This window comes from Neophocaena asiaeorientalis, unplaced genomic scaffold, assembly GCF_003031525.2.
Source record: "Neophocaena asiaeorientalis asiaeorientalis breed wild unplaced genomic scaffold, Neophocaena_asiaeorientalis_V1.1 scaffold327, whole genome shotgun sequence".
Taxonomy (NCBI): domain Eukaryota; kingdom Metazoa; phylum Chordata; class Mammalia; order Artiodactyla; family Phocoenidae; genus Neophocaena; species Neophocaena asiaeorientalis.
The window spans coordinates 1,373,889-1,401,254 of NW_020174560.1; the positions used below are offsets into that span (position 1 = coordinate 1,373,889).

General features: G+C 40.8%; 1 protein-coding gene across 2 annotated transcripts; it reads right to left on the reverse strand.

Annotated features, from left to right (window-relative positions):
* MMD (monocyte to macrophage differentiation associated) lies at positions 1–27,360 on the reverse strand. Of its 2 annotated transcripts, XM_024757680.1 has the most exons (7): positions 27,146–27,360; positions 19,636–19,717; positions 15,396–15,556; positions 11,656–11,730; positions 9,929–10,030; positions 7,682–7,751; positions 1–1,912 (listed from the first exon to the last, which is right to left on the reverse strand). In XM_024757680.1, exons 1-7 carry the CDS (start codon positions 27,169–27,171, stop codon positions 1,712–1,714), a joined length of 717 nt encoding a protein of 238 aa, XP_024613448.1. In that variant the 5' UTR covers positions 27,172–27,360; the 3' UTR covers positions 1–1,711. The 2 variants fall into 2 exon arrangements, with proteins under 2 accessions (XP_024613448.1, XP_024613449.1); XM_024757681.1 differs by lacking the exon at positions 11,656–11,730.
* Positions 27,361–27,366: the final 6 nt, after the last annotated feature.

The following is a 27,366-nucleotide window of genomic DNA, read 5'->3' on the forward strand; positions in this document are numbered from 1 at the left end:
TCCAAGTAACAATTTTATTTTAGTCTACAGCACAATTTTTTAACATACATTTTAGTGGTTTTGACAGTGGTACTTTTGAGCAGACTTTAAATGAATCCACAAAAGTTAATACATTTAAAATAAAATATACACAATAAAACGAGAGGCATCCAGATGTTCAGAATCATGCAGAAGGGGTGGTCTGGTCGGTGTTATCACTGGATACCTTGCCTATTTAAGAATTCACCAGCAAGAGGCCATTCTTCTGTTCTTCATTCCCACATAATTTAACAAAGTCAAAGAGTTCTAAACATACACACACAATATAAACCCTCATTTAAAAGCTACATCAGTACAAAATTTCAATGAATTGAATTCAATGTATTGTCAAACCAACAATTCAATGATCAAACCCATCACTAGAAAACAGGCGATAACAGCACCTGATCTAAAGGCAAGGTTATCTCATTTATTAAAACACCAACAGGAGATTAACCAACAAAGCAACTAATATGTTAATATAAGACACTGAAGGAAAACCAAAAACAATATATTAAATACCACTCCACTGAGCCAGGATATAACCCATGGACGACAGACACATGAGTTTATCTGTCAATCAGTGCTTTAAATACTTTTCCATGAAAAAGAGGAAGGTGTATCAGAAGATGCAACGGAAAGGTAGAAATGTGAATTTATGCATCTAGTTCCATAATTTAAAATGACTATCAAACTGATAATATAAAGCTAAGTGACAATGACTTAACCATTGGGCACCAAACAGGTATGACCACTATTCGCTGTAATCCATAACACTCTTCAGGAGTTTTCAGTGGATGGCCAACCCAACAATACTCCCTTAGTACAGACTAGGTACTCATCCGCTGTTGAAAGAGACCCTGAAGAAGACATGGCAAAGGCATAGAGAAAAAGTTGAACCTTTTGAAAAAGTTAATGGTATCAAAATACTTTTCCATTGCTGGGAAATCAAACTAGGTCAAGTATACAGCCCAAAGCAACATGGAATTCAGAGTCAGAGGCTGGCAGAAGAGTTTTGGAAAACCTGTAGTTTTTAAAAATTGGCAATTTCTCCATGCTTAGTAAAACTATCAGAAGAGGTATAATGTTTGTTCATTTGTGGAATGTTGACAGCTTGCTGCAAAAATTCACATGAATGAGGAACTGCAGAAATGCGCTTCAATGAAGTATTTTTTAAAAATTTACAAAAAACTGAAGTTTCTATTTAAAAAAGAACCATGTTATGCCAAGATGAAACATGGTAAAAAGTAGTGTAAATTCTGTCCACGATTCTTCACACAGCTAATGGGAAAGTGATAGAAACCATTTTCTCTTAAAAAGGAAGTTTTGTTATTGCACTGACTTTTACAGCCTGACCTAGTAATTTAGAAAAATTATGTAGTAAAATCTGTAAAATTAAAATACAAAATTCTGGTTTGTAAACATCAGTTGGCCAAGTCTATCCAGAGTACTTCGTGATAGCGGAATGGAATGAATAATTAATTCACTACCTTATTTATCTGCTGTGAGGGGGAAAATTCCAGAACACAGCTTTTATACTTTCACAGTAATTATATTCAAAAGTTATAAAGTCAGTACAGCTGTCTTCTTCTTCTTTTTTTTTTTTTTTTCCCTCTGTGCAGTTTTCAGCTCTTACCCCGCTCCTAAGTGTCATAATTGAAATAATACTGGTTTGGAGACCTAGTAAAATTGGTCATAAATGACGCATAAAGTCTGTAGGACTTCGGTAAAGATATTTCCAAATGGCATAGTAATGCACTGCAGCTGCCGTGGCCACGAACAGGTGCCAGATGGCATGGGCAAATGGAATGATGCCATCGCTCTTGAAGAACACAACGCCCAGGCAATAAAGTAAGCCCCCACAGGCAAGTTCCTGAAGTCCATCGGTGTTACTCTGTCAACAGAGGAAAAAAATTAAAAGGTGTTGATGTTATTCTGATATGACAAGCTAAAGAGATCACTGCAATTTCCCCTAAGTCTCCTGATTTTCTAGACAATGAAGTAGCTCTGAACAGACAGAATCCTCATCTGTAAACACGAATTACACTTAAATTGACCTGGGTTACCCTCTGAATCGGCCGTCTTGATTTGACCAAGCAGTCAGGTTACAGGTCCCATGGGAAAAAGAAGCACCTTCTGCTCGTTTATACCATGTTTAAGCAGACTGCAATCGCATCTAAAATGAACAACAGCTCATTTTAATAAAGTACAATCCTTGGCTTTCATCTTCCTCTTTAGGAGCTTTCTTCCCTACACCCATGCCACTCCATTTATAATCCACATCTCAGCCTGGTTTTCACTCCCTTTGTCCTCCTCAAACACTGTTCTACACTAATCGCTTTTCCCAGACTCTTCACCTGCTTCTGTGAGCTTATGGCTTCCTTATGGCTGACACGAGAAAATCATAGCTAGGAGTGACCTCTGAGATCTGAGACCATGTAGCACAATATATTTCCTAACCTTCTAGGTGTTGCCAGGCCTTTTTGTCTTTGTGCCTGGGAGTTTCTTAGCTTAGGAGGAAATTAACAGTCAGGTGTGCTTTAGCACAAAAAGGAATATTTATAGGCTACTCTTGGTTTTCAAAGACCTCAACCCATCTACAAGATTAGACTGGGCTGTATGAATGAGAGGGGAAGAGAACAGAGGCAGGGCTTAAGAAGCTGACAGAGAAACAAGTCAGGATTTCTGGGGACCAGGAATAGAAAGGCCTCAGGTTCTGCAAGGTGAGTGGAAGCCTAAGCCAAATCGTGGCAAGGCCTTGGAAGGGGACAGGTGTGTGGGTGTCCCAGAGGCCTGGGCACTGATGGCTGTAACCCTGTTAGCCTTGGAGCAGGTCCTGGTGGCCAAGTCCAACAAGGAACATGGGGAAGCTCCAGTGCAGCCACCTACTTGAATGGCCCCATTGGCCTCGGCCAGAGCAGTGGCAGCAACAGACACGAGCTAAAAACCAAGCGTGAGGATCCAGGGCCAGGGGTGAGGATTAGCCCTATTTTCAAAGTTCACATAAGCACCGTGGTTTTCGTAAGATCAAAAGATGAGGAAGGAGCCAATCCAGACTGACTGATACTGGACTTCTCCTTAACCTTGGTAAGATGGCACATCAGTCAGATTTCGTTTTATTTAAAAAGTAAAACATAGCAAAACAAAACACCAGCTACATTTATTAGTTCCTAGAGGTTATAAAGCAATTAGTATCCATTAATTATACAAAATTCTCTGTGTATGTGTTATTAGAGGCATTTTCCTAGAGAGGATTGAGGTTTTCATGGGATTCTCACAGGGGCATCTGACTCCCCAGTGAAGACTCACTCATCCAACACAACCTCCTTAATTTAGAGATGAAGAGGCTAAGGCCAGAGAAATAAGTAGCCTGAACAAAGTCACACAGCTGGTTGCTGCCCCGAAAGACACCACTCCTGCTTCTTCCACTAAAACAATAAACAAGAGACCAAACCAAGCACACAGGTTGGTTTTGACATACATTCTGTTAATAGGTAGTTCCTCAAGATACCACATCTGCTTATCAACTTTCAAAGAACCAGAACATAGTTAATCCTAAAACAAACAAAACCAGGTATGTTTTCTTCATTATCAATGTCATTACTATGTTTCTATGTACCAGGACTTGTTTGAAGCACTCATTTAATCTTCACAACCCTAACTTAGGTACTATTTTTATCCAAACTTTACAGATGAGAAAACTAGAATACATAGAGGTTAAATAATCTACCAAGGTCACGTAACTTTTAAGTGTCAGAATCAGGATTTGAACCAAGAACTAAAGTGTTTTATTTCCTGAACTTATATTCTTTTTTTGGGGGGAGGGGGTGTTTTAAAAATTGATGATTAATTTACATAGTGTAATGCATAGATATTAAGTGAACAATAAGGTTTGCCCTTCCACTAAGGCAACCACTGTTCTTATTGCTATTACCACAGACTAAGCCTCTCCGTTCTAGAACCTCACATAAATGGAATTAAACTGTATGTACATTTTTGTGTCTGGCTTCCTTTTTGTTCAACATAATGTTTTTGAGATTCATGCATGTGCTACTGTATATCAGTTATTCATTCCTTTCTATTACTTAGCATTCCATTGAATTATTTAACATAATTTGTTTGTCCTTTCCATTTTGGGGCTATCATGAATAAAATTAACATTTATATTGTTTTACAAGTCCTTTTGTAGATACATGTTTTCACTTTTGTTGTCATAAATTTATGCTTAATTTTATAATAAACTGCTAAACAAATTTCCAAAGTGGTTATACCATTTTATACTCTCCCCAACAATGAATTAGGGTTCTAGTTATTTCACATCCTTGCTGGGTTTTGGTGGCATCAGTCTTTTTAATTTAACTTTAACTATTCTATAGGGTGTGTAGTGGTGGCATGTTGAGGTTTTAATTTTCATTTCCCTGATTTCTCTGATGACTAGTTACATTGAGCAGTTTTTCAAGGGCTTACTGGATACTTGTATCTCTTTCTTTGTAAAGTGTCTGTTCAAGTGTTTTACCCATTTTTATAGGATTGGCTTTTTATTATTGACTTAGAGTGCTACAATATTTGATATACATCCTTTGTCAGATACTTATAGAGAAAGCAAATATTTTCTCCCAGTCTGAGGCCTGACTATTCATTTTCAAGTTCATTGATCTTTTCTTCTGCAGTATCCCATCTGTTGTTAAACCCCTCCAAATAAATTTTTTTCTTAACATATAGTTTTCAGATCTAGAATTTCCATTTGGCCCTTCTTGTTTGTCTAGTAGTATTTGTTTGGATAATGGATGTCGAGTTGTTAAAGAGTATAGATTTTGTTGTCTTCCTCGAAGGAATGTTGAGTTTGTTCCAGTAGGCAGTTTATTTACCAAAGGATCAATTTTATCCTTTCGAGGTTTCTGGGCTTTGTTATGGCAGTGCCAGAGCCGCCCTCACTCTAGGGCCAGAGTAGCTCTTATCCTGAGGTGTGGTCTTGCTAGGGTCAATGGAATACCTAAGTTGTTCAGCATGGTCTCCCCGCTCTGGCTGGCTGGAACTCTGGTATCTCCCAGTACTAGGCTCCTTCTGGAATCTCCATTGATCTCACAGCCTTCCAACAGCTATCCTCAGCCAGGGCACGCAGAGTGTTGCCCTGCACAAATGCAGCTTAGTATTCAGGCAAGGACTCAAGGAAACCCCTTGCAGATTTCTGGAGACTCTTCTCTGTGAAGTTCCCTCCTCTCCAGTACCCTGCCCCAAAACTGCAGCTGGCTCGGGAGGTGAAATGCTGATTTGTTTCCTCCACCCAGACTGCTGCTCTTGGACTCCATTTTCTTTCGCAGTTTGGAAAGCATTCCAGGGAGAAAACTGCAGTGCGTGTGAAGTTCATCTCTTGGTTTCTCTCCCCGCAAGGATCATAGTCCTATATGTCTGTGTCCAACGCCAAAAAATAGTTGTTTCACATACTTTTCCCACTTTTATAAGTTCTTTATGGCAGAAGGGTAATTCCGATACCCATTATTCTAACCGGAACACCAAAGGTTTGAGTCTTCATCACTTGTACCGTTCCTTTGTTCCTTCAGATGGCCTGTGGGGCTCTTTTTGATCTGGTCTCTGTCTAGCTCACCAGCTTCATCACGAGACTTGTGCTACCTGCATAATCACACCCCTCATGCATACATGCATATTCAGATGCTCGTGCTCTCCGCATCTCTGGGGCTTCCTTCATGCTGTACCCTTTTTCTGTACCACCTGCATCACTCCTTCCATCTCTTGGCTCCTATTTGTCTTTCTGAATCAGCTTAAATAGCATTTCCTCTGGTAAATCTATCATGTGCTCCCATAGCAGGCTGTACTTTCCCCAATCAAAGACACTGTAAAACTTTACGGTAAATTCTTATTTTATATGAATTGTATTTTCCTGCTTGATTCTAAGTTCTATCTGGGCAAGTGTGGGGATTTTCCTGTTTGATTAACATAAACATTAGTCACTTGCTATTGTATTTGAAAATGTCAATGAAAGATTTAGGGTAGTAAAAATACTGGATAAACTTGCTCTTATGATACCCAGAGGGAATTTACTTGAAGTTACACTCTAATGATTAGTGACCCATCAACATAGACCTTGCTCTGGGTGTCTTCAATCGCCCTCTACCTATATGGCCTTCAAGGAAGATCTTCTCATTTCTGACTTTCACCTCCCTCCCCTCACTATTCCCTGTTGCCTTTACCAGCTAAAGTGTATGTATTTTTGCTACGATGTAATTATTAAAGCCATTATGAATCTCATATCTCAAAGAACATATCTTGATACATTGTCATAAGACATACCCTCTAAAAAAACATAAGCAAACATATAAATCCTAAACCTTTTACAGGTGTTTTTGTGACCAGGGCAAGAACTATACACGACAAAATTACATTCTTATAACTTGCCTATGAGCTCAGGAGGAAATTATAGGTACAATTCTGACCCTTGTAGCCTGAGAAGCGAGTTCAAACTGAACACACAGTGGCTGGTGCCCCAAAATGCAGAGTGTAGGACTGGGAAAACATAAGCTAAAGGCACAAGTGACCAGTAGATGGGATCGTGAGGTTGTTATGTTATTGTTTTAAATTGACAGATAAACTGATGTCTCAACAGTAATCAGTCTGAATGGGAGTACAAAGCACATAAGTGCAAATGCCTACTACAGGTAATGAATGCCACACTTTCACCCATCAAAGTCCCCAAAAGAAAATTTCAAGCAAAGTTAAAAAAAAAAGCACTTTCCTGAGAAAGAGAAATAATATGACTTAAAAGCAAGTGAAAGGAAAAGTTAGAGTGAAGGAATTTGAGAAATATCCAATAAAATATTGAGCCAAATGACCTTTTGAGGTCCTTCCAATTCTTAAGTTTTAAGAAGTCATGGGAGTTCCCTGATGGCACAGTGGTTAAGAATACGCCTGCCAATGCAGGGGACATGGGTTCGAGCCCTGGTCTGGGAAGATCCCACATGCTGTGGAGCAACTAAGCCCGTGCGTCACAACTACTGAGCCTGCGTGCCACAACTACTGAAGCCCGCATGCCTAGAGCCAGTGCTCTGCAACGAGAAGCCGCCACAATGAGAAGCCCGCACGCTGCAATGAAGAGTAGCCCCTGCTCGCCACAACTAGAGAAAGCCTGCTTGCAGCAACGAAGACCAACACAGAATAAATTAATTAATTTATTAAATAAATTAATTAATTAAGAAAAAAAATTTCTGCTCTAAAAAAAGAGAAGTCACTAATTTATATTTTCTTCATTGTAAGAAACCTCAAAATTTACCCTCACCATGGATTTAGGGTTAAGACACTAAGTAATCCAAGCAGAAATTTCCACCTTCAAATAATCTCACAGTTCTTTGGGAAAAGGGTGGGAATGGAGGGGGGGTGAACAGAAGGGTTATCCCAAAGAACAAATGCAGCAGATTATCATATGGAAGGAGTCACACTTAGATGTATAGCTTTTCCAAACTACAGACAGTAGGTAGTACAAGTTGTGGCACTTTGTAATTTATATATTTTTCTTTTGAATCTCTAGTTATTGGACATGTCATAACTTCAGAAAGAAAAGCTTCAGATCGTATCTACAGACATATTAAGAGTCACAGTGATTTAAAAGAAAATAAGGTGGAATAACTTAAATTATGAAGTAACGTCTTACCATTGATGTCACCACCAAGGCTGGAGAAAACCCCATTGTGAGATAGAAAAAGAGCTCAACCACCTTATACCTGCAGAATAGAAATGTGTTAATTTAATTTAATTTAATATATCTATTCCTACAACACTCAGACTATTTCCTTACCAGTTTTTCCCTTTTTCTTTTGAAAAACAAATGTTAACTCTTGACTATTCAAATGAAATGTATTTTCCCTGTAGGAGACCATTAGGGCTCTAACTGAAATACTGTAGTTGAGTAACAATGAAATAGCATTTCTTTCAGGATTGATAAGGCATCAAATTCCACATACTACATGCAAAACGTTCTCTGCCAAAAGCTATCATTGAATCCAATTCACATGCATTTTCCGTTTCTAATCCCAGAGTGTTTGCCTTCATCACCATTCCAATCCATCGTTATAAGACACTGAAATTATGAAGCTGCACAGGGAATAGCTTGGAGCAGTTTATCAGTGGCAAAGAGATGGGAGCCCTAAGGAACTAAGGGCATGTGTTTTTTGTTGTTATTGTTTTTGTTTTTTTTACTTTTTTTTTGGTATTTTTTTATTTTTTGAGGGCATGTGTTTTTGATTGTCTCTTAATTTTGTATCTGTACAAACTCCAGTTTGTAAGGCTCATCACCTTAGGTGCAGAAGTCTGAAAATGCTAAAAAAACACTGTACTGAAATTCAACTTATATTTATGCCTAATCAAATTAGACTCTAAGTTCCTCGAAGGCAGGGACCAAGTTCTGTTTATGTTTGGGTCTGCAGGGCCTAGAACAGTATGTGGCACCATTTAGGTTCTCTGTAATACCTGCCAAACCAAATGGCCAAGGGTGACTCGCATCTCATTCTTAGTGTTTTATACTCAAAGTCCACCATGAAGTCATCATATCAGGGAACTGGGGATGAATGTGGGTTTGGTTTATATTAGAAAGCTTTGAATAGGAGAAAAGATAGTTGTCTTGCTTTACTTCCTAATTTATCCAAGGATATAAATTAGGGGTTTGAGCCTGAGAAGCAAACTGTTCCCTTGGATATATATATAACGCATAATACCACTCAGAATTGCTAATTATGGTCAAAAATGCATTTAAGTGAATTTCAAAGTCAGAGAGAAGTTAGCTAAAACTACCACTTTCTTCTGAAAAGAGAAAACAATTTATTACTTTGTGACAAACACACGTTATGTTTAATTCTGAGGGCCATTCTGCCAAAAACAATAGATAAATAATTTAATAAACTGTATCCAATGACAATTATTTCATGGTTGTGAGTTTCTCAAGTTCAGGCATGTGAAATAATGAAAAGAGCCATGGAACAGGAACTAGGACACATGGGTCCTAATTCCAGATGAGTCACTAATTTGATGCATGTACTAAACATTCTCTTTTTTTTTTTTTTGCGGTACGTGGGCCTCTCACTATTGTGGCCTCTCCTGTTGCGTAGTGCAAGCTCAGCGGCCATGGCTCACGGGTCCAACCGCTCCGCGGCGTATGGGATCTTTCCGGACCGGGGCACGAACCCGTGTCCCCTGCATCGGCAGGCGGACTCTCAACCACTGCGCCACCAGGGAAGCCCAACATTCTCATTTTTTAAACATGAAGCACAAATAGGTGACCTTGAAGGTCTCCTCTAGAACTAAGCTGCTAAATTTCAATACGTTTTCTTTTCATATTGCTTCACACTTAAGACTAGGAGATATGAATAACAGGTTAAAAAGGTGTGTCCCATGGTGAGGATACTAAGCATTTAGATGCCCTTCCAAATGTCCCCTTTCTCAGGGAGTCCTAGGTTGGAACATCCTCTGGGTTTCTAACTAGGTGCTCTGTGGGAACTTAATAGCTATTATCTTCAACCTTCAAAGAAACTTAGAAAAGCAGTTATTTTTCTCATGTGGTAACTGTAAGTCATAGAGGATAAGGCTAGTTTGCTAAGACTAGCCTGCCTGAGGATGTGAAATGAGGTCTGACTGACTCCAAAACTGTCATTTTAGATGAGGGACAAGTGCACCTTGTCCTTCAACTATGTCATATATCACACAGGCACCATTCATTTCTGTCTGCAGCAATCTGTAGACCAATGATGAATATCAAATGGTTCTAAAGATTTGTTAAAACAATATATATTCTATTTATGTATTTCTACTATTTTGAACTGCAAATATAAAGTAAATTATACTGTAATGTAGATAAAATTTAGGAAGTTAATTTTAAAGCTATCAAATGTAAATTATTTTCTCTTACTTTTCATGGTAGAGAAATACATAAATGGTTCCTCCAGCTGCCATGAGCCAGATAAACCAACGCATATGAGATGCCAGGGGTCCAAGTTCACGGAGATTTAACCTAAAAATGTAAACAAGACAACAAAGAACAGAAGTGATAAATGAAGGGAATTCATACAACCTGTGTTTTCCTCTGCTCTTGAAAACTGGGGGAGAAGGTACCAGGACAAGAGCAGAAAGAAAAAGCAGTCAACATGCGGTTGGAAGTATTTGGGCAACTGGGATAAAATTAATAACTCAAGGATAAAATTGTCATTCAAGCTTTAAGACTAAGAATTAGTTCCAATGTGGTTTAAAAATAGAACCAGCTAAAAGGAGACATGTAGAAGTAAGTCCCAGCACATCTGTGATGCCTGACTTTCCTTATTAGGCAGACTGCTGTAAAGGCTACTTGCCTTATTGTTTCTGACTACGTATTTGGGAGCAGATTGTTTACAAAGCTTACTGAGAACGCAACAAAACCCTGAACCAGGTCACATACACACAGTGGATACCTAATACACAGACCAAGTGTCTCTATTATCAATTTCTCCACCAAGAGAGAACATGAGAAGGTCTAGCCTAATACATGTTATGGAAGATACTCTGTAGGTTAGAATTTAACCATGGACTCTCGTGAGGCCTGAATTTAAAATGCTGCAAATTCATCTGTACTAAATTCAGATTAAGAATAGACATGAAAATAAAATGTTCTGAATGGCTATTACTACAAAATTAATATTTCCAAATGGAAAAGGTTCCACCTGCATATCGATGACTACATGCGAACAAACTGCCTACTGTAATATTTGATTCCTCAGTCTACATCTAAAATTTGTATTTACTTATTTTAAATTGAGGTATACTTCACAAAAGCCTTTAAGTATTCTCGTTCCAGTATGATTCAGACCTATTATTTAGTAACAGTTACTGGGGAGAGACAGCACTTACTTTTTACTCCAACAGATAATTAGGTTTCTTTTGAATGATGGATGCTGCATTAGTCAGAATCTAGAGGCCTGCTGTTTCTAATGATATATAGTTGATGGCATAATATGAATTTCTGAGTGGTTAAAACTGGACCATATCTTGATAGAGGAAAATCAATGTTTCTTTAATTATGGGTTACAGAGCAGCAAAAGACTCTATCTGATCTATACCAAAAAGGCAGGAAGAACAAGGACACTGAACTGAATACTAGGTATTTTAAATAGCTAACTAATTAGGCTAGTTCTCTTATTCATATAGCTAAAGAAATGAGAAATGCACTCCATACATAGTAGCTACTGTGCTGTGAAGACCAACAGTATAAATTTCAAAAGTGACCTTGTTTTCTTTGTACGTATTTACAGTATTCCTACTTAAACAATTAGGTGTCCAGGTATTCTGAGCAGCAGCAGAAGCATATAGAAAGAATATGGAAGGCAAAGGTAACATATTTCAAAGGTGAGCATGCTGCCTACACACAACTTAGTAGCACTTCTCTCAAACAATCCAGTGCCAGATATGTATTCTGAATGGCAGTAACATTCTCCCCTTAAAATCTGCAATCTGACCCAAGTAAATCAAAATGGGAAAGAAAAAAAAGCATGTATGTGTGTTGGGATGGGGGAACCGGGAAGCAGGGATAGGAAGAAGGGAGGGAAGGAGGACCGAGAATTCTCTCATAAAAACACTATCTTCAAAAATATAAAGACTGTATCTTACCATGGGGCGTAAGATGCAGCAATGAAGAAATAGATAACCATTCTATCACACATGTGAAAGCAATGCTCCACTGTCCTGTGGGGGGGGGAACAAGTTAGAGTTTTCAGAAAATTTTACAACTGAAAGTAGGGGTTATCACTCCACTATGTCACAACTGCCACTCTTGTTCTTGGTTCTCATGGCATTTATAACTTGGCCTTCAAAGTTGTACAGCTATTTTTAATAATATGGGGCCACAAGTAAAAGCTCTACATTATTTTTAAGATTGCATATACCATAGATCCTCTCCATGTAAGAACCCCACAATAATCAGGAACTCAAAATCTGTCTTTTCTGATATTTTCTATTTTTTTTAGATCCTATCTAATAGGAAAATGAAATTCCTTGAGGGCAGACCACCTCTCAACCCCTATCATAGTGCAGGGCACAAAATCATGAAGGCTCAGTAAATACTCCCCAAAGCCACATTCTTTTTAGAATGTCTTAGAAGCAGCTTTTACTCCAAATCTTAGTGTAGACAGTAAGCTTCAATAAAGCAAATTTAGAAACTAATTTAGGAACAGCAATAACACAAACCAGAAAAAAAAGAAACCCTCATTTGCTGTCAAGAGGGTAGCCACCTGGGCTGTTTCTTCTTTTTTTGTTTTAACAAACTTATTTATTTTTGGCTGCATTGGGCTTTTGTTGCTGCACGCAGACTTTCTCTAGTTGCAGTGAGTGGGGGCTACTCTTCGTTGCGGTGCACAGGTTTCACAATGCAGTGGCTTTTCGTTGTGGAGCACGGGCTCTAGGTGCACAAGCCTTAGTAGTTGTGGCTCACAGGCTCTAGAGCCCAGGCTCAGTAGTTGTGGCACACGGGCTTAGTTGCTCCGTGGCATGTGGGATCTTCCCGGACCAGGGATCGAACCCATGTCCCCTGCATTGGCAGGCGGATTCTCATCCACTGTGCCAACGGGGAAGCCCCGCGACCTGGGCTTCTAACCAAGTTTTTCCTTCTAAAACTGAAGAGTCAGGAAACGTACAAAGATTTGGCTCATTCACAAAACAGATTAGACAGAATCCGCCCTTTACTGAGGTTTTTATTTATAAATTTTTGGCCACACCGTACAGCGTGCGGGATCTTAGCTCCCCGACCAGGGATCAAACCTGCGCCCCCTGCAGTGGAAGCGCAGAGTGTTAACCACTGGACTGCTAGGGAAGTTCCTGAGGTAATTTAAAAGTATAAATGCATCGCATTGTCTTGAATCCATTTTCAGTCCAAGGGGTAGTAGCTGTGGTTTGGTGGCGCACAAGTATTAGATTTTGCCTCATCACACACTCTGTGTCGACCAAAGCAGGCTGAGGATGTTTTAGTCACTGTTAGTGCTAGTCACATGTTAGTGAAGAAGTGAAAATAATTTAGGTGTAAAAAAGCAAACACTAGATTAATGTTTCTCAAACTTGACTGCCTTGCAGAATTGCCTGGGGAGCTTATAAAATACAGTCGCAAACTCCAGTCCAGAAGATCCCGATTTAAAAGGGCTAGAAGATGTGGTAGAAGATGCAGGGAAGAGAAGAATAACTCCTTGGATGACTGATTCCAAGCCAGGTCTGGGGTCTTTCTAATTCTGCTTTCTAGACTGTTATGCACTGTTGCAGAAGGTAAAGTCAAGCGTGCAGTTTTATTCAAGACCCACCACCCATCTCTGACCCTCACTCTCCTCAAGAGTGAAGCAGAAGTAATATCATCTCTATCACAGAGTGCGTGTGAACATTAAATGAGACGATGTAGCCATGCATTTAGCACAGCACCTAGTAGGTACTCAATAAATGCTTGTTCCCTTCCCTCTTTTACTTAAATTAAGGCTATACTTGGGATATTTTAAAGAATTAATGCAGAGCAAAAATCCACATGTGGCTTATGATTCTAGCAGTGCTATTTCAAGGTTCAAGAGAGACTGATTTCAATTACACCTTCTCAGGCCCTGGCAGGGAGGCCCTGAATAACGAAGCAGGCACGTACAACTCTGATTCAGATATCTAGACAGCAAAGCCAAGTCAGCCAAGGGAACCACAAGCACTGGATCGTGCCAAGAAGATAATGAAGTGCTCCTGCCTCTGGGTTCTGCAACAGTGCACCCTGAAGAGCCAGGACAAGTACTTATGAGGCTTGCTTTTGAGTGTACCAGAGCTCCCTTGTGATTCAATGTTGTGGTTTTATGTTAAGCCCTGGGAACTGTCAGCTTATAGGCAAAGGTAGCAGACTGCCAACTAGAAGCAATATTGTAAAGGGTGCAGTGGAAATAAACCTCAGGACTGGGAGTCAGAGATCCTGGGATGATGATCAGATTCTGCTGGAATCACTGAGTCTCAGTTTCCCCAGGAGAAAATTATGGGGTTTGGATCAGATGTTCCCTAAGGATCCTTCCAGCTCTAAAAGTCTGATTTTACATGAGGAAACTAGTAATCATCATATGAATCCCAAATCCTGCTCTTAAATAAAGCATATCTTTTTAATATTAGATTGTTTGAATAACGAGATTTTTTTGAACATTCTATCTATAAAACCAAAAGTTACCTTGTTTTTAAATTTAATTTATTTATTTATTGTCTGTGTTGGGTCTTCGTTGCTGTGCACAGGTTTTTCTCTAGTTGCGGCGAGCAGGGGCTACTCTTCGTTTTGGTGTGTGGGCTTCTCAGCGCGGTGGCTTCTCTTGTTGCGCAGCACGGGCTCTAGGCGCGTGGGCTTCAGTAGTTGTGGCTCATGGGCTCTAGAGCACAGGCTCAGTAGTTGTGGTGCACGGGCTTAGTTGCTCTGCAGCATGTGGGATCTTCCTGGACCAGGGCTCGAACCTGTGTCCCCTGCATTGGCAGGCAGGATTCTTAACCACTGCGCCACCAGGGAAGCCCCCAAAAGTTATCTTCTAATATTACATTAAATCACTCTAAGTCTGTTCTGAGTCCTCCTTTTTGAGAAGGAACTTTGTCCTTTGGGGTTGTGCAGAATCCATTTCATAAGCAACTAGATGGTGTGCTGCTACCTTTGTATCACCCAAATTAACCCTTCACTCAAAGGATGAATGCTTTTATGTCCTCATTGGGAGGCTAGGGATCACAATATCGTTTGGAAAGTGCTTGACAGCTAACTGTAGCAACATATGTGAATTTCGTTTGAGTAGATGCACGGAACCTAATTCTGAAAGCTGAACTTTGCAAAACAGTAAACCCGAGCTGTAATATACCTGTAGCACAGCTGTAGTGATTTATAATTTTCAAATCATTCTCACAGGCATCATCTCATTCACCTATCACAACAGCCCGCCAGTCGGGCATTACCATTCTCATTTTAGTGATGAAGAAACTGAGGCTACACGAGACTAAGTGGCAGGGCTTGGACTCAAAGCCCAACTGGTGACTGCAAGTCCAGAGTACTGGTCATCACCCTGCAGCTGCCATGCTCATCCTTAGTGTGCTGACACGCTGGAAAACAGGTGTCAGGACTGTACATTGTAAGTCCTGGGGAAGCAATGTGGTTTTGTTCGGTTTCCGAGCAAAGACCTGCTTTCTTAAGACACAGATAGGGGTGCTCAAATTCTGTCCAATCCGTAGGAAATTTCCTGAGTGTTGGGACAGCATTAGACTCTACCAGGCAGGAAAATGTCCACTCTTTGCCTCACCTGACCAAAGCATGCCAGCGTGAGAGGCTAACCCGAGCCAACCATTGTGAGTGACCTGTTGAAACAGCGTACCATCCACTGTACCTTAAGTGGCTCTTTTTCCATGATACGATGTGAAATACTGTGGAAACAATGAAGAGGGCACAGAGGCCCATTCCATAAATCCATGCTGTTATCTTTTCCCAGCAGTCATCAGACAGCCGGTGGAGGAGGGCACTGCCCACAATGGCTGGAACAATGAGGAACTGAGAGAAAGGGAAAGAAAAGTAAATACTCAGCAAAACACTGAATTGAGAACTTTATTAAAAATACATAGGTTTACCAGGGGCAATTTTAGGAAGATCATTTTAAAACAAACATTTGCCTTTCCTGGATAATCATAACGAGAGCCAGATGAAGTTGTCCGTTTACGGCACTGAAAACAAGTACTGCTGTTTAGGGCCCAGGACCTGTGTCCACCAATGGGTACACAGTCAAGCAGTAAGAATGAAACATTACTCAATTGTTGCAAAACAAATGTCCTCTATCCTAATTTCGTTAGTTAAGAACATGTTTCATCCTATTCTCTAATGTGATTTAGGGTAGGCACTTAAAATATTCAAATGGCAAGCATGTACCCAGATTTCCCAGGGAGGTCTTGATCTTTAAATATCCTTTCCTGTTTCCCCCATGTGCTACTGAAATCCCAATATTTCAGCAAAGGGTATCTAAATGAATCAAGTCAGTAACTATTATGTACATACCACACTCAAATAAATCATTTGTTCAAATCATATGTCCTGATTTCTAGTTTGGATGTCTACATTCCACCAATTTCTGAGCTACTGCAGAGTGAAAGGGTTATTTCATTTTTAATAGCACCTTTCATGTAGGCAAGAGTAATACACTCCTACTTATTCAAATAATTTTAAGAGACTAGAATCTTAGAGAGAACTTTGCTTTCTGCACCACATTTTACACTACATATTGACACAAATTTCAATGTCTAGACATATCAGTGTGACTAGTAAACATTTAATAATAACAGAAATCATCAGAAGAAATAAACTACTTTATTAGATAGCGGAATAAACATAACTGGCAAAGAACGCAAACTTTAGCAATCTTATGTTTTTTATCTCCAACACCTTCTATTTCCCTCTTGAAACAGAATATTAAATCTCCCAGATGAGATCAGCACTGAATTTCAAATGCTGAAGTATTCAATGGCCCAGAACAGAAAGAAAATTAAGGACAACAAAGTTTTTCATAAAACAATTTAATTTTGAGATTATGTCCTTTCTACTTTTTTCATGTTAAAGTATCTTCTCTTTAATGAAATGATGACATTAGATGGAAGTTTCTTGTTTTGTCAGTTTTAGAAATTTTACTGCTCTCTGAAATCCAAAAATCAGGGATACAGTTTAGTAAGTTTAATAAGATGACATTTTCTGTTCTAAAAAATTAATGTGGATGCTTTGTCAGTTTTCCCTTAACTTTGGTTTCTACAAGTGTCCCTTGTGACAATCCAGAAGAGATAAACTAAGGGATTATTCAGGTCTATCTCAAGCAAATATTCTTCTTAAAGGTGAGCTGTGCATCTCAACAGCCAAACCATTATATTTAAATGCTCAACATTATGCTAAGTAATAAGCATTTCATTGGTCGCTTTATTTATTTATTTTTATTTTAAATTTATTATTTATTTATTTATTTTGGCTGCGCTGGGTCTTCACTGCAGCACGAAGACTTCAGTTGTGGTATATGGGATCTTAGTTCCCTGACCAGGGATTGAACCTGGGCCCCCTGGATTGGGAGTGTGGAGTCTTAACCAATGGACCACCAGGGAAGTCCCTCATTGGTTGCTTTTATTGGTCAGTATTATAAAAACTATCAGAGCACTATTTTGATAACTTTTATCAGTGTTTTGCAGTTGGTAAAGGCATATCCATAAAATGGTGGATGTACATTGGAACAATAAGTGAAGGAACAGGACATATAAACTATTATTCAAACTTTTATATTCTTTTATCCTAATGCTGACCTAGATTTAAATACACACACCCTTACATTTTCTTAGGGGCCTGTGGACAATTAACTTCAGAAGTAACTTTAATCTCTGTTAAATTCATCAGACATTTAGTTAAGAATAAAAGATGGAAACCAAACGCCCATCGACAGATGAATGGATATATATATTATACACACACACACACACACACACACACACAATGGACTATTACTCAGCCTAAAAAAGCATGAAATATTGACAATTTGCAGCAACGTGGATGGACCTAGAGATTATCATACTAAGTGAAGTAAGTCAGAGAAAGACAAATACATATCACTTCTACATGAAATCTAAAAAATAATATAAATGAATCTATATACAAAACAGAAACAGACACAGATATAGAAACTTATGGTTCCCAAAGGGGAAAGGGAGTGGGGGATAAATTAGCAGTATGGGATTAACAAACACACACTACTATATATAAAATAGATAAGCAGCAAGGACTCACTGTATAGCACAGGGAACTATACTCAATATTTTGTAATAACCTATAATGGAAAACAACCTGAAAAATATGTGTGTGTGTGTGTGTGTGTGTGTGTGTGTGTGTGTGTGTATATAAAACTGAATCACTTTGCTGTACACCTAAAACTGACGTAATATTGTAAATATTATACTTATACTTCAATTAAAAAAAAAAGAATAAAAGACGGATATCCAGGCAAGTATGGCTGACAATCAAATTAGGCTGTGCATTCTTTAAAACCAAGTTTGGACTCTAAACATTTTGACCACCTGGTGTTGTGAAGCTCACTTCACAAAGCGTTCACTAATGCAAAGATAGGGGTCAGCTCAAGGCTAGAGAATTTCACTAAATCCTTCCTGCCCTGAGAATCCAAACCATGGGTCCAGGGAGACTGTCCACTAGTGAGGTTACTCCAAATTTCATTATTGAAGCCCTTTTATGGAATCCAGGGCAGGCATGTCAGGTACAAACTTTCTTCTAAAGAAAAAACACTTAGTAAGATTTCAGCATATTAATTATTTAAATAAAAATCTTTTGAGCACCTAAAGAAAAAGGACAGTGATGAGAATAACGTTTCAGTATTACCAAGTAGTATTTGAATTCCACTATTACAATACATAAAACTGATACTTTATAAAGTTTGATTTCTGGTAAGTAATGACTAAACAGCATTGTTCTATTAGATTACAAAGAAAGCCACCAAAAACTAGCTTATTTCGGGTTTATTTGGTATCATGACCTCTTTATAGAAATACTGACTATTCTTTGAAGAAGGGTTCAAGAAATGAAAAGGCACAACTTGAATTCAAGCAAGTTTTATTCTAATAACATATGTATATAACCTACACATTGTACTAACACTGTCTAAAATAATTAAATTAGCCTGTTCTAACACTTCACTAAAGGAATAAATTGGTCTCCTTCTCTATTTCTTGTCTTTAGACTATATACCAGCCACCACTTTCGCCTCAAAAGTCTCACTAAATACAACTTTCAAAGGGAATAATGAAATCATAGATAAAAGGAAATTTATATGACACAAGAAAATGCCAATAAAATGAAATTAATAGGAAAACTATGAAAATACACACATATTTACAAACACCACAGGCAAAAAGAAGAAGTGCATCCAAGTGTTAGCAATTTATTTCTAGGTAGTTCTGTTTTTCTCATATATTCTTCAGTATTTTCTATGTTTCTTATAATGAATATGTTTTGTTTTTATAAGGAAGAAAAAATTAGGAATTTAGGGATTAAATCAGCTTTTTCTTCTACTATCAAAAAAATTAAGAATTTAGGGATTAAATCGAACTTTTCTTCTACAATATGGACTAACATCTGAGAAGCAATGACCACAGTGGAGATGGAGAGGATGTGGCTACCTGTTTTAGGGGATCACTCAGGGAAAAAAAACCACCTTTTTCAACAAATGGTGAATTCTTCTTGCCAATAAACAGCTGACTGTCTTGAAAAGGTGATTCATTTCATTCCAGGGGCGACAGTCTTCATAGTTTTCTTTGTCTTTTTTTTTATAACTAAGGTACTTACTATTATTATTCTTTCAAAGACGATCTTGTCTGAGAAAGCAAGTCCAGGATAGACAGAGCTGACTGTAGTCGGAGCACTCAAGGTGTCTGACATGCTCACAGTTTCTGGTGACATGACCTAGCACTGACACTTTGGCAGGTAAGGTCACAGAGATGGGTACACCCGACTAATGGGGCTGAGGTTAACAGAGATGATTGCCCCTTCCTCCCACCAAAGCCCTTTGTGAAGGATGGAAAAGGCAGAAAACTCATACTCACTGCATGTGTGTAACAGTTAGCAGCATGTTCATAACAAGTTGGTTTGTAGCGGCCATTGGCTGGGGCCCGGTGGTTCATGAACCTGTAGAGACAAAGACATCACATGAGAAAAGCTCAGAGCGTGTAAAGAACAATGGTGAAGCTTGTCAGTGGTTGTTTGGTCTATTCTAACTGAAGAGGTGACTGCTGGAAATACCTAGTTACGGGATCAAAACCAAAGCCACTAAACAGGTGTAAACTGAGCCAACAGCCATAATCCTAAAGCGAATGCCCTAGTTTACTGGATTAAGTATTCTTTCAGTTCATTTAGAAGAAAAATTTTCTACCTACCAAAAACAAACAAAAACCATATCCACAACTGGTACCCCCACAGTAAAAAAAATTAAAAATAAAAAAAATGGTACAACCAAATCTTAAATCTTAACAGAAAAAAAAAAAAAATCAAGGTCATTTTTCTAAAGTTAACAAATACCAGAAACCACCATTTAATGCAAATTCAGTGATTTGAAAGGTTTCTATTTCTTCTCTCAAAATGTATAAAGCTTATACATGTAGATCTTTAAAGCTTCCATCCCATGATTGGCATGCCTGTTGAACTAGTTTCCGTCTATTGCATTACTTGTTCTGGCACCAGACAGCTTAAATAAATGATACCTGGCTGCCTCCTGGCACCTGAAACAAGAGGTACGTTTTCACCTGCATTCTTCCTGAATTAAAAGTTTCCTTCAAAATCTAAATATGTGACTAGCACCAGATACACTGGCTATAAAATTCATAAACACGTGTATGTATATAAATATCAAAATCTGTTACACATATAGACATACACCCATATTCCATATCCCCTTTGGGCTAATTTTGTGGCAACCAGCAAAGCGGTGAAAAGCACAAATACCATCAGACATGAAGAGATAAACAGCCTTCTTCTATTTCAGTGTGTGGGTGAGGATCCCCCCAGCCCCAATTCATACCCATGCCATGTTTCATGAGGGATTCTGGTTTAGTCTGTGTGTTCTTTAGAAGGAGGGAGATGTAAACTCAGGAAGATAAAAAGGCAGCTGCCTGAAAGAAGCAGATGCAGAGAAATAATGCAGGTAAGACAGCCATGATGGCATTCAGGTCTCAGCATTCAAGCAGCATTCCTGTGCTTGGGGCATGCAAGATGTCAACAGGCTTTGCACAATAAAGTAGCTTTTTGCTTGAGCTAGGTTAAGGGGGTAGGGGGAGGAGATTCCGTCACTAGTCACTAGTCGCACCTTATTAATTAACATGATGAAAAAATGGTACCAGGCTAAACCAAATGGCACAGCCAGGTTGCCAAAAACTGACTAAAACACATGGTCAAGCGATTCCAAACAGTGCTCACTTTAAGAAAAGACTAGCCAATACTTTCTCCCTGAATTAAGAAGGGCCTGTTATCCCTAGAGCAAATAAATAAAGTGGCAGTCCCTGCTAACCCAACATAGAGAGTTCAAGTGGCAGATCCACTAGGAAATGGATTTGGGACCTTGAAGATACCTTACTTGGACCACCAATGGGTAGCTATCTAACTAGCGTGCAAAATATACACATATGGAATGGAATTCACCAGATGGCTTGGAAACTGTTTAAGAGAAATGTGCAGTTAACAGCTTCAGAATTATTCCAAGCTATTCTCACACATAGATAAATAAATCTTTTTTCCCCTGACAATCCTTTAAATAATTTTACTAAATTTCCTAAGGAACGAGAGTGTTGCTATACGGCAGTTATTAGTAAAAAGGAAAATAATTACACTCTTGGGAAGGATGCTTTAAAAGTGTCCCTAGCATTCAAGGATCTACCAAATCATTAGCCTGAGACATAACTACAGGGCTATAAGTAGCATGTCCTATTAGGAATTGAAAAGGGTAATAAAGAGCAAGGCTCCGGGATGGTTGAAGGTAGATTAAACTGTGAGCACTCTGTGCAGGGTACAGTAGGTAGGGTTTGACTACCCACCACCAGGCTGCAAACTAAAATAGCAATTTATATCTCTGGCAGCCCAATCTAAAAATAGTCAGGCTATTACACAGTGACAGGGATAGACTTTCAAATTTTCTCCTAAAAGCAGAGAAACTCGGTGGCCATGTTTGTGACAGCTTAGTTCCTGCCCACCTGGAATCACTCAGGTTAAAAATAAACTCAGAAGTTGCAGAGAAAAATATCCCACCCATGTGACTTAAGGTAGTTTCTCCTTAAGGGCAGGGCCAAGATTCCTGCAATACAGAAAGGGAAGAGCAAGTATTCCAGGCACAGATCACTGCCTGGGGCCCCATGGGACAGCACATGGTTCTGCCGGGAAATTTACAGTGCATTTTTCCATTTCTCTCTGATCTGCCAGGGTACAATCAAGCCTCCAACAAGGCCTCCTGCAGAAATCACTATGAAGAAATTAGTCGCCCAAGACCTAAATGGAAAAGCAGATGTAAAATGCAAATAAACTCCCACACACTGAGCCTATTCTCTTCCCCCCAAAAAGAATGAGGAAGGTTATCAAGAGTTATGGCAAACAGCACCCACTTATGGAAGACACCTCTACTTAAAGCAAAGCCACCCTAATGGTTATCCAGTGCTAGAAGACAGCATCCAGCCAGCTTCAGAGGGTTTGAGGGAAGGTGATTAAAGTTTTTAGTTGACGAGGGTTTCTTCATTCATCCCCTCACTTTCTCTTTCAACACTCTCTCCACTTCCCCTGGCCCAGTGTCCTCATGCTCTCAAAACTATGGAGAGAGGGACCTGGGGACACTCCTTAGCACACTTTAAATTTAGCCCAAAGCAGTGGCCTTCCGAAGGTAAATATGCAACCCACCAGCAGATCTCAGAGGCCTAAGATCAAATCTCAGAAGTTGTCCTTGATTCCTCTGTGTTCCCCATACTCCACATGCAAGCACCATCAATGTTACCTTCAAAATATATTCCAAATCAGTTCCGCTCTCTACAGTTCCAAAGACCCTACCTTAAATCGAGACATCGACACCTCTGGTCTGTAAACATACAAAGTCTCTGGTCTCCCTGCCTGCCCACACATGGACTCTCTTCTTTACTCAGCAGCCACAAGTCTATCAGCACCAGATCACATCATACACTAACCAGAGCTTAAAATCTGTCTGGCTTCCCAAAGTGCTTGGGATAACACTGCATCCTCCGCAGGCCACAAGCCCTCACCCACTTCTCCAGCCTGGTGCTACCTTCCTCTCACTCTCTGCCTCCAACCAACCGCATCCTTTCTGCTCCTCAAACGACCCAGGTCTTATCTGCCTCAGGGTGTCTGTGTTTGCTGTTTACTTCTAACTCGAACATTCTTCTCCAGAATGCCCAGCTCTCCTCTCACCGGTCAAACTCATCTCAAATGTAACCTCCTTAGAGAGGTTTCCCTGACCATCCTACCTAAAGTATCACTTCAGCCCTCCTCACTCCACCAGAGCCCTTATCACAATTAGTAAGAACTGGACTTTTTGAACTTGTTTATTTTTTATTTCATTTTCTCCCACTGTAATGTGAATTCCATGAAGGCCATCTTGTCCACCATTTCATTTCCAGTTCCAAACACAAGGCCCAGCTTATTGCTGGAGCTTAATAAGTAAGTGCTGAATGAATGAATAGAAAGACAGGCATTCTGCCTGCTGCTGAAGTATTTTATCCTACCCGAGAAAGATCCACTTGTCAATTAGTTTCACTGGGGATTCTGTATGCAACAAAGAAAAACAGGCAGTCTTAGGGCAAAGAGAATCCTCGATCTCATGAAAATAAAATTCTCAAAGGCCAATACCATGGACATTCCAAGGGCTCCTTCAACATCACTTGATGGGGCAACATAAGCTGACCCCTGCTCACAACCTTACTAATTAGCTCCCTATATGAATAAGCATGATGTCTAGGAAAAGTGTCTGCTGCCAGAGGTAGTGATAGTGGTGGGATACATTTAACTTAAATAAGGGAAATGGCACATATAAGGAGACTACCCCATGCCTATGATTCAATGCTCTGAGAACACGCCAAAAAACAAACAAACAAAAAAAGGCAATAGGCAGTCCTGGAAGACTTCTAGTGCTTTAGAATTATATGGTTTGCCACATATTCAATTTGAAGCTAACCGGTGGTCATGAGGCTGGGGTTAAGGAAAGGAGCATCCTTTTCCTTGGATTTTTGGTTGCCAGGCTGGAGAAACGAGCATGCACCAGTGAGATACCAATAAGATACATTAGAAGCTCTGGGTCCTAGGCCTCTGCGCTGTCATACAGATGTTGTGATGTGGGCGGGGAGACAGAGGTGAATGGCTGCATGGGTGGTGGAGAGGGACATGATATTGAACCCTTCAGTGTGCCCCTTCCTTGCTGTGCGATGATGGCAAGCTCTCTTTTACTCTCTAACCCTATTTGTTCTTCTATTAAATGGGTATAAAATTTGCCTCCTAGGGTTACAGTTGAGGATGAGATGAGTAATCTACAAATACCCAGCTACTGCCTGGCACCAGGAGGTACTTAATAAATGTTAGCAGGTATTCTATCAGTCAGAGATGCTGTGAAAGGGAGAGAATGACTCTGTGTGGAGGGGTGGTGGAATCAAGTATGGAAGGGTTAAAGCACAAAAGATAAAAGGTGTCCCACTGGGGTTTTTCACATCCTAAGCTTTTTGAGAAGCCATGCCTGCATAAAGCCCTCCACTTATTACACTGGGCTAGGCATCCCTACAGCCCTCCTCCACAGATATGTCAGAACTCTGGAAGTTGATCCAAAGCCACAGTGACCACCAAGTTTCCATTATGAACAAACCAGCAAGGTGTTCAGGTTTTCTTATAATTTAGACATAGCCACAAACTATGGCCTAATGAAATGTTTTTACTGCAGTCAAATGCTCGTCAATGGAGTCCTGGTAAATCTACCAGGAGGAACACATGGGTTCAAAGATAGTGTATTCCTCTTTCTAGTTCCTCTGTCATTGACCTACTTGTATCTCTCCTGAATGCTCAAAAGATGTATAAGAAACACAGTTTTTAAGAGATGCAGAACAGTACTCTCAACATGTCAACGTGTGGACCACAAAAACCATGATTTTTTTTGTTATATTACTTTCTATTTGCAGGCTTTATTTCTAAGTTCAAATTGACTCTTAGAAATATCTTTCCATTTTAGCTTATAATACACAAAAACAAGAAATTATGGGATCATTCATTGTTCAAAGAAAATCGGGGTAGTTCTAGATGTCATCAAGAAAATAACTGTTAAGTATCCATTGATATTGTGCAGCCGCTGAGAAAATTACAATGTCTATGTTGCACTAAAAGAAAACACCTGTAGTTTTTCATTGTTAAATGAATGAAGTAGAGCGCAAAATCACCTTACAACTGTGATAATAAGGACTGGATAGATTAGCGTCCAGCAAAAAGAAAAGTTCAGGGCTTCCCTGGTGGCACAGTGGTTAAGAATCCACTTGCCAATGCAGGGGACACGGGTTCTAGCCCTGGCCCAGGAAGATCCCACATGCCACAGAGCAACAAAGCCCATGTGCCACAACTACTGAGCCTGTGCTCTAGAGCCCGTGAGCCACAACTACTGAGCTCACGTGCCACAACTACTGAAGCCCGCATGCCTAGAGCCCATGCTCTCCAACAAGAGAAGCCACCACAACGAGAAGCCCGTGTACCACAATGAAGAGCAGCCCCCGCTCGCTGCAACTAGAGAATGCCCACGCGCATCAACGAAGACCCTACACAGCCAAAAATAAATAAATAAATAAATTTATTTAAAAAAAAAAAGTTCCATCAGCTGAAATGGTAGTGTCCTAAATAAGGTTTGTTTGTTTTTCATTTCTCTTAACACTTTTAATGTTTGTGCGACAAACAATAAAACAGGTTCCTTTTCTTTTTCTTCTTTCTAGAGAAGAATTGAAAGGATAGAAAAGAAATACAACTCTTAATCTAACAAAAACCAGTAATTTCACAGAATATTGCCACTGTTCTCTGAAAACAGGAAGAGCAGAGATGTGCAGAGAAGTAAGACCAAATCAAACAAACCACATGCACTGAGCTTTGCCAACCATTACTGAACCTGTGTTACATCCTCCCTTAAAGCCCCTCCAGTCCTCATGGCTGACTTCATGTTCTCAAGCCAGAACACCATGGTTTCGTTTTGCCTTTAGAAGTACTGATATGATATCCCACTAGGGGAATACTGCCAGGCATTCAACACCCTGAGTGATGAGCAATATTCGGAAGTTAATCCAAGTCTTCAAACTGATCACCCTTCTGATGGCACAATCCACCACAACTCTCCCTGTGCATATTTCACTCCTTACCCTGTGGGACTGGAGGAGGAATAAGATCAGAATGGGAGAGGGGGCGTCAAGGGATTAGGAAGTTGGAAAGAAAAAAAAAAGTGCACTTTAAAATCTTGAAATAAAAAGCAGTGCCTAAAAACTCAACAATAACCTCCTTGGAAGACTTCATGCATTCTTTGTCTTTTTTCAAATTCCCCCTGTCACTGCACACTAAGCTAGCCTGCTCAGGCTGAAGGTCTGGGAATGGGGACGGCTGCCTGATTCAGACAAAGGGATGGAGAGTTACCACAGCACAGGAGGGGTGAACTTTCACCCACTTAAACGAAGGCGATTAGAAAAAAAAGCCCAGAGCTTCCTCTCGGAACTATGGCCAGCCTCCATCCATTGCTAGATGGCAGACACCCGGGGTCGGGATTAAGGCCACGGTACCTCCCCAGGCCGGCGTTACCATCGGCTCTCCAGCGAAAGGGCAGCCGGCCAGCCTTCCGGTGGTGCCTCCTCGGTTCCTCCTCCTCGTTTCCTAACACCGGCGTCTCAACAGCAGGTCTCACCACCCGGACGCTAACTTGCCCCTTCGCGGCGCCCCCAAATAGCACGCCCAGGGACTCTCAGCCTGAGTACCCTCAGGGCCCTGACTTGGCCAGGCAAAACTAAACCAGCAGAGCCTGCCTCAGTTTCCCCGTTGCTACGGCCGTTCAAAGACAAAGCACCTAAAACGGCCAGCACCCCCGCTTTACCACAACTCTCGCTGCTGGGCGCAGCAACGAATGGGCCCCGGTTCCGCCCGCACCGGGAGCCCTCCAAGCTCCCGGTAAGGGATGGAGGGCAAAGCTGGGGTCGGAAGACTCGGGGGCAGCGCCTGCGGCTGGGGTTCGGGTCCTCAGATCAAGCAAGAGCGCCGCCTGGATGGGGTGAAGCCGGGTGAGCAATGGGATACCGCGGAGAAGGGCAGGCTCGTGGTCCGAGGTCTGGGAATCCGAGGTCCGCAGATCGCGAGGGGGACCCGGGACAGGCACGAGATCCTGGTCTTTGGAGGAAGGGGATCACCCAGGGACAGCAGGGAGGGGAATCCCCCGGGAGCCGGTTCCCCGGCCGAGGCGCGGGATCCACAGGGGATGGACCCAAGTGAGGAGCCGGGACCCACTCGGGAGGAGGCGGGATCCGGGACCCGGTCCCGGCACGGGCGGCGGGGTGGGGGCGCCATCCCTCTCACCGCTGGAATCGATTCTGGAACCGCATTGATCCTCTGCTCCTCCTCGTGGGCCAGGAGCTCGGTATCGTCAGCGCCGGCGGCCGGGCGCGCGGCCCTCATGGGCTTGGGCTGCTCCGGAGGCCGCCGCGTGCCCGGCGGACCACTCGGCCAGGCAGGGTCGGAGTGGGCCAGGCCGGGGGTCGGGACAGGGCCGGAGCCAGACCAGGCGGCTGGGGGCGGGA

Bases quoted from the DNA above. Each gene is read 5' to 3' on its own strand.
- MMD (XM_024757680.1), bottom strand. From the start codon at position 27,171: ATGCGGTTCCAGAATCGATTCCAGCG. The intron at 10,031-11,655 runs GTAAGATACAGT...TTACATTTTTAG, and splicing joins GCTGCATCTTACGCCCCATG to GTTAAATCTCCGTGAACTTG. The intron at 7,752-9,928 runs GTAAGAGAAAAT...TCTATTCTGCAG, and splicing joins GTATTTCTCTACCATGAAAA to GTATAAGGTGGTTGAGCTCT.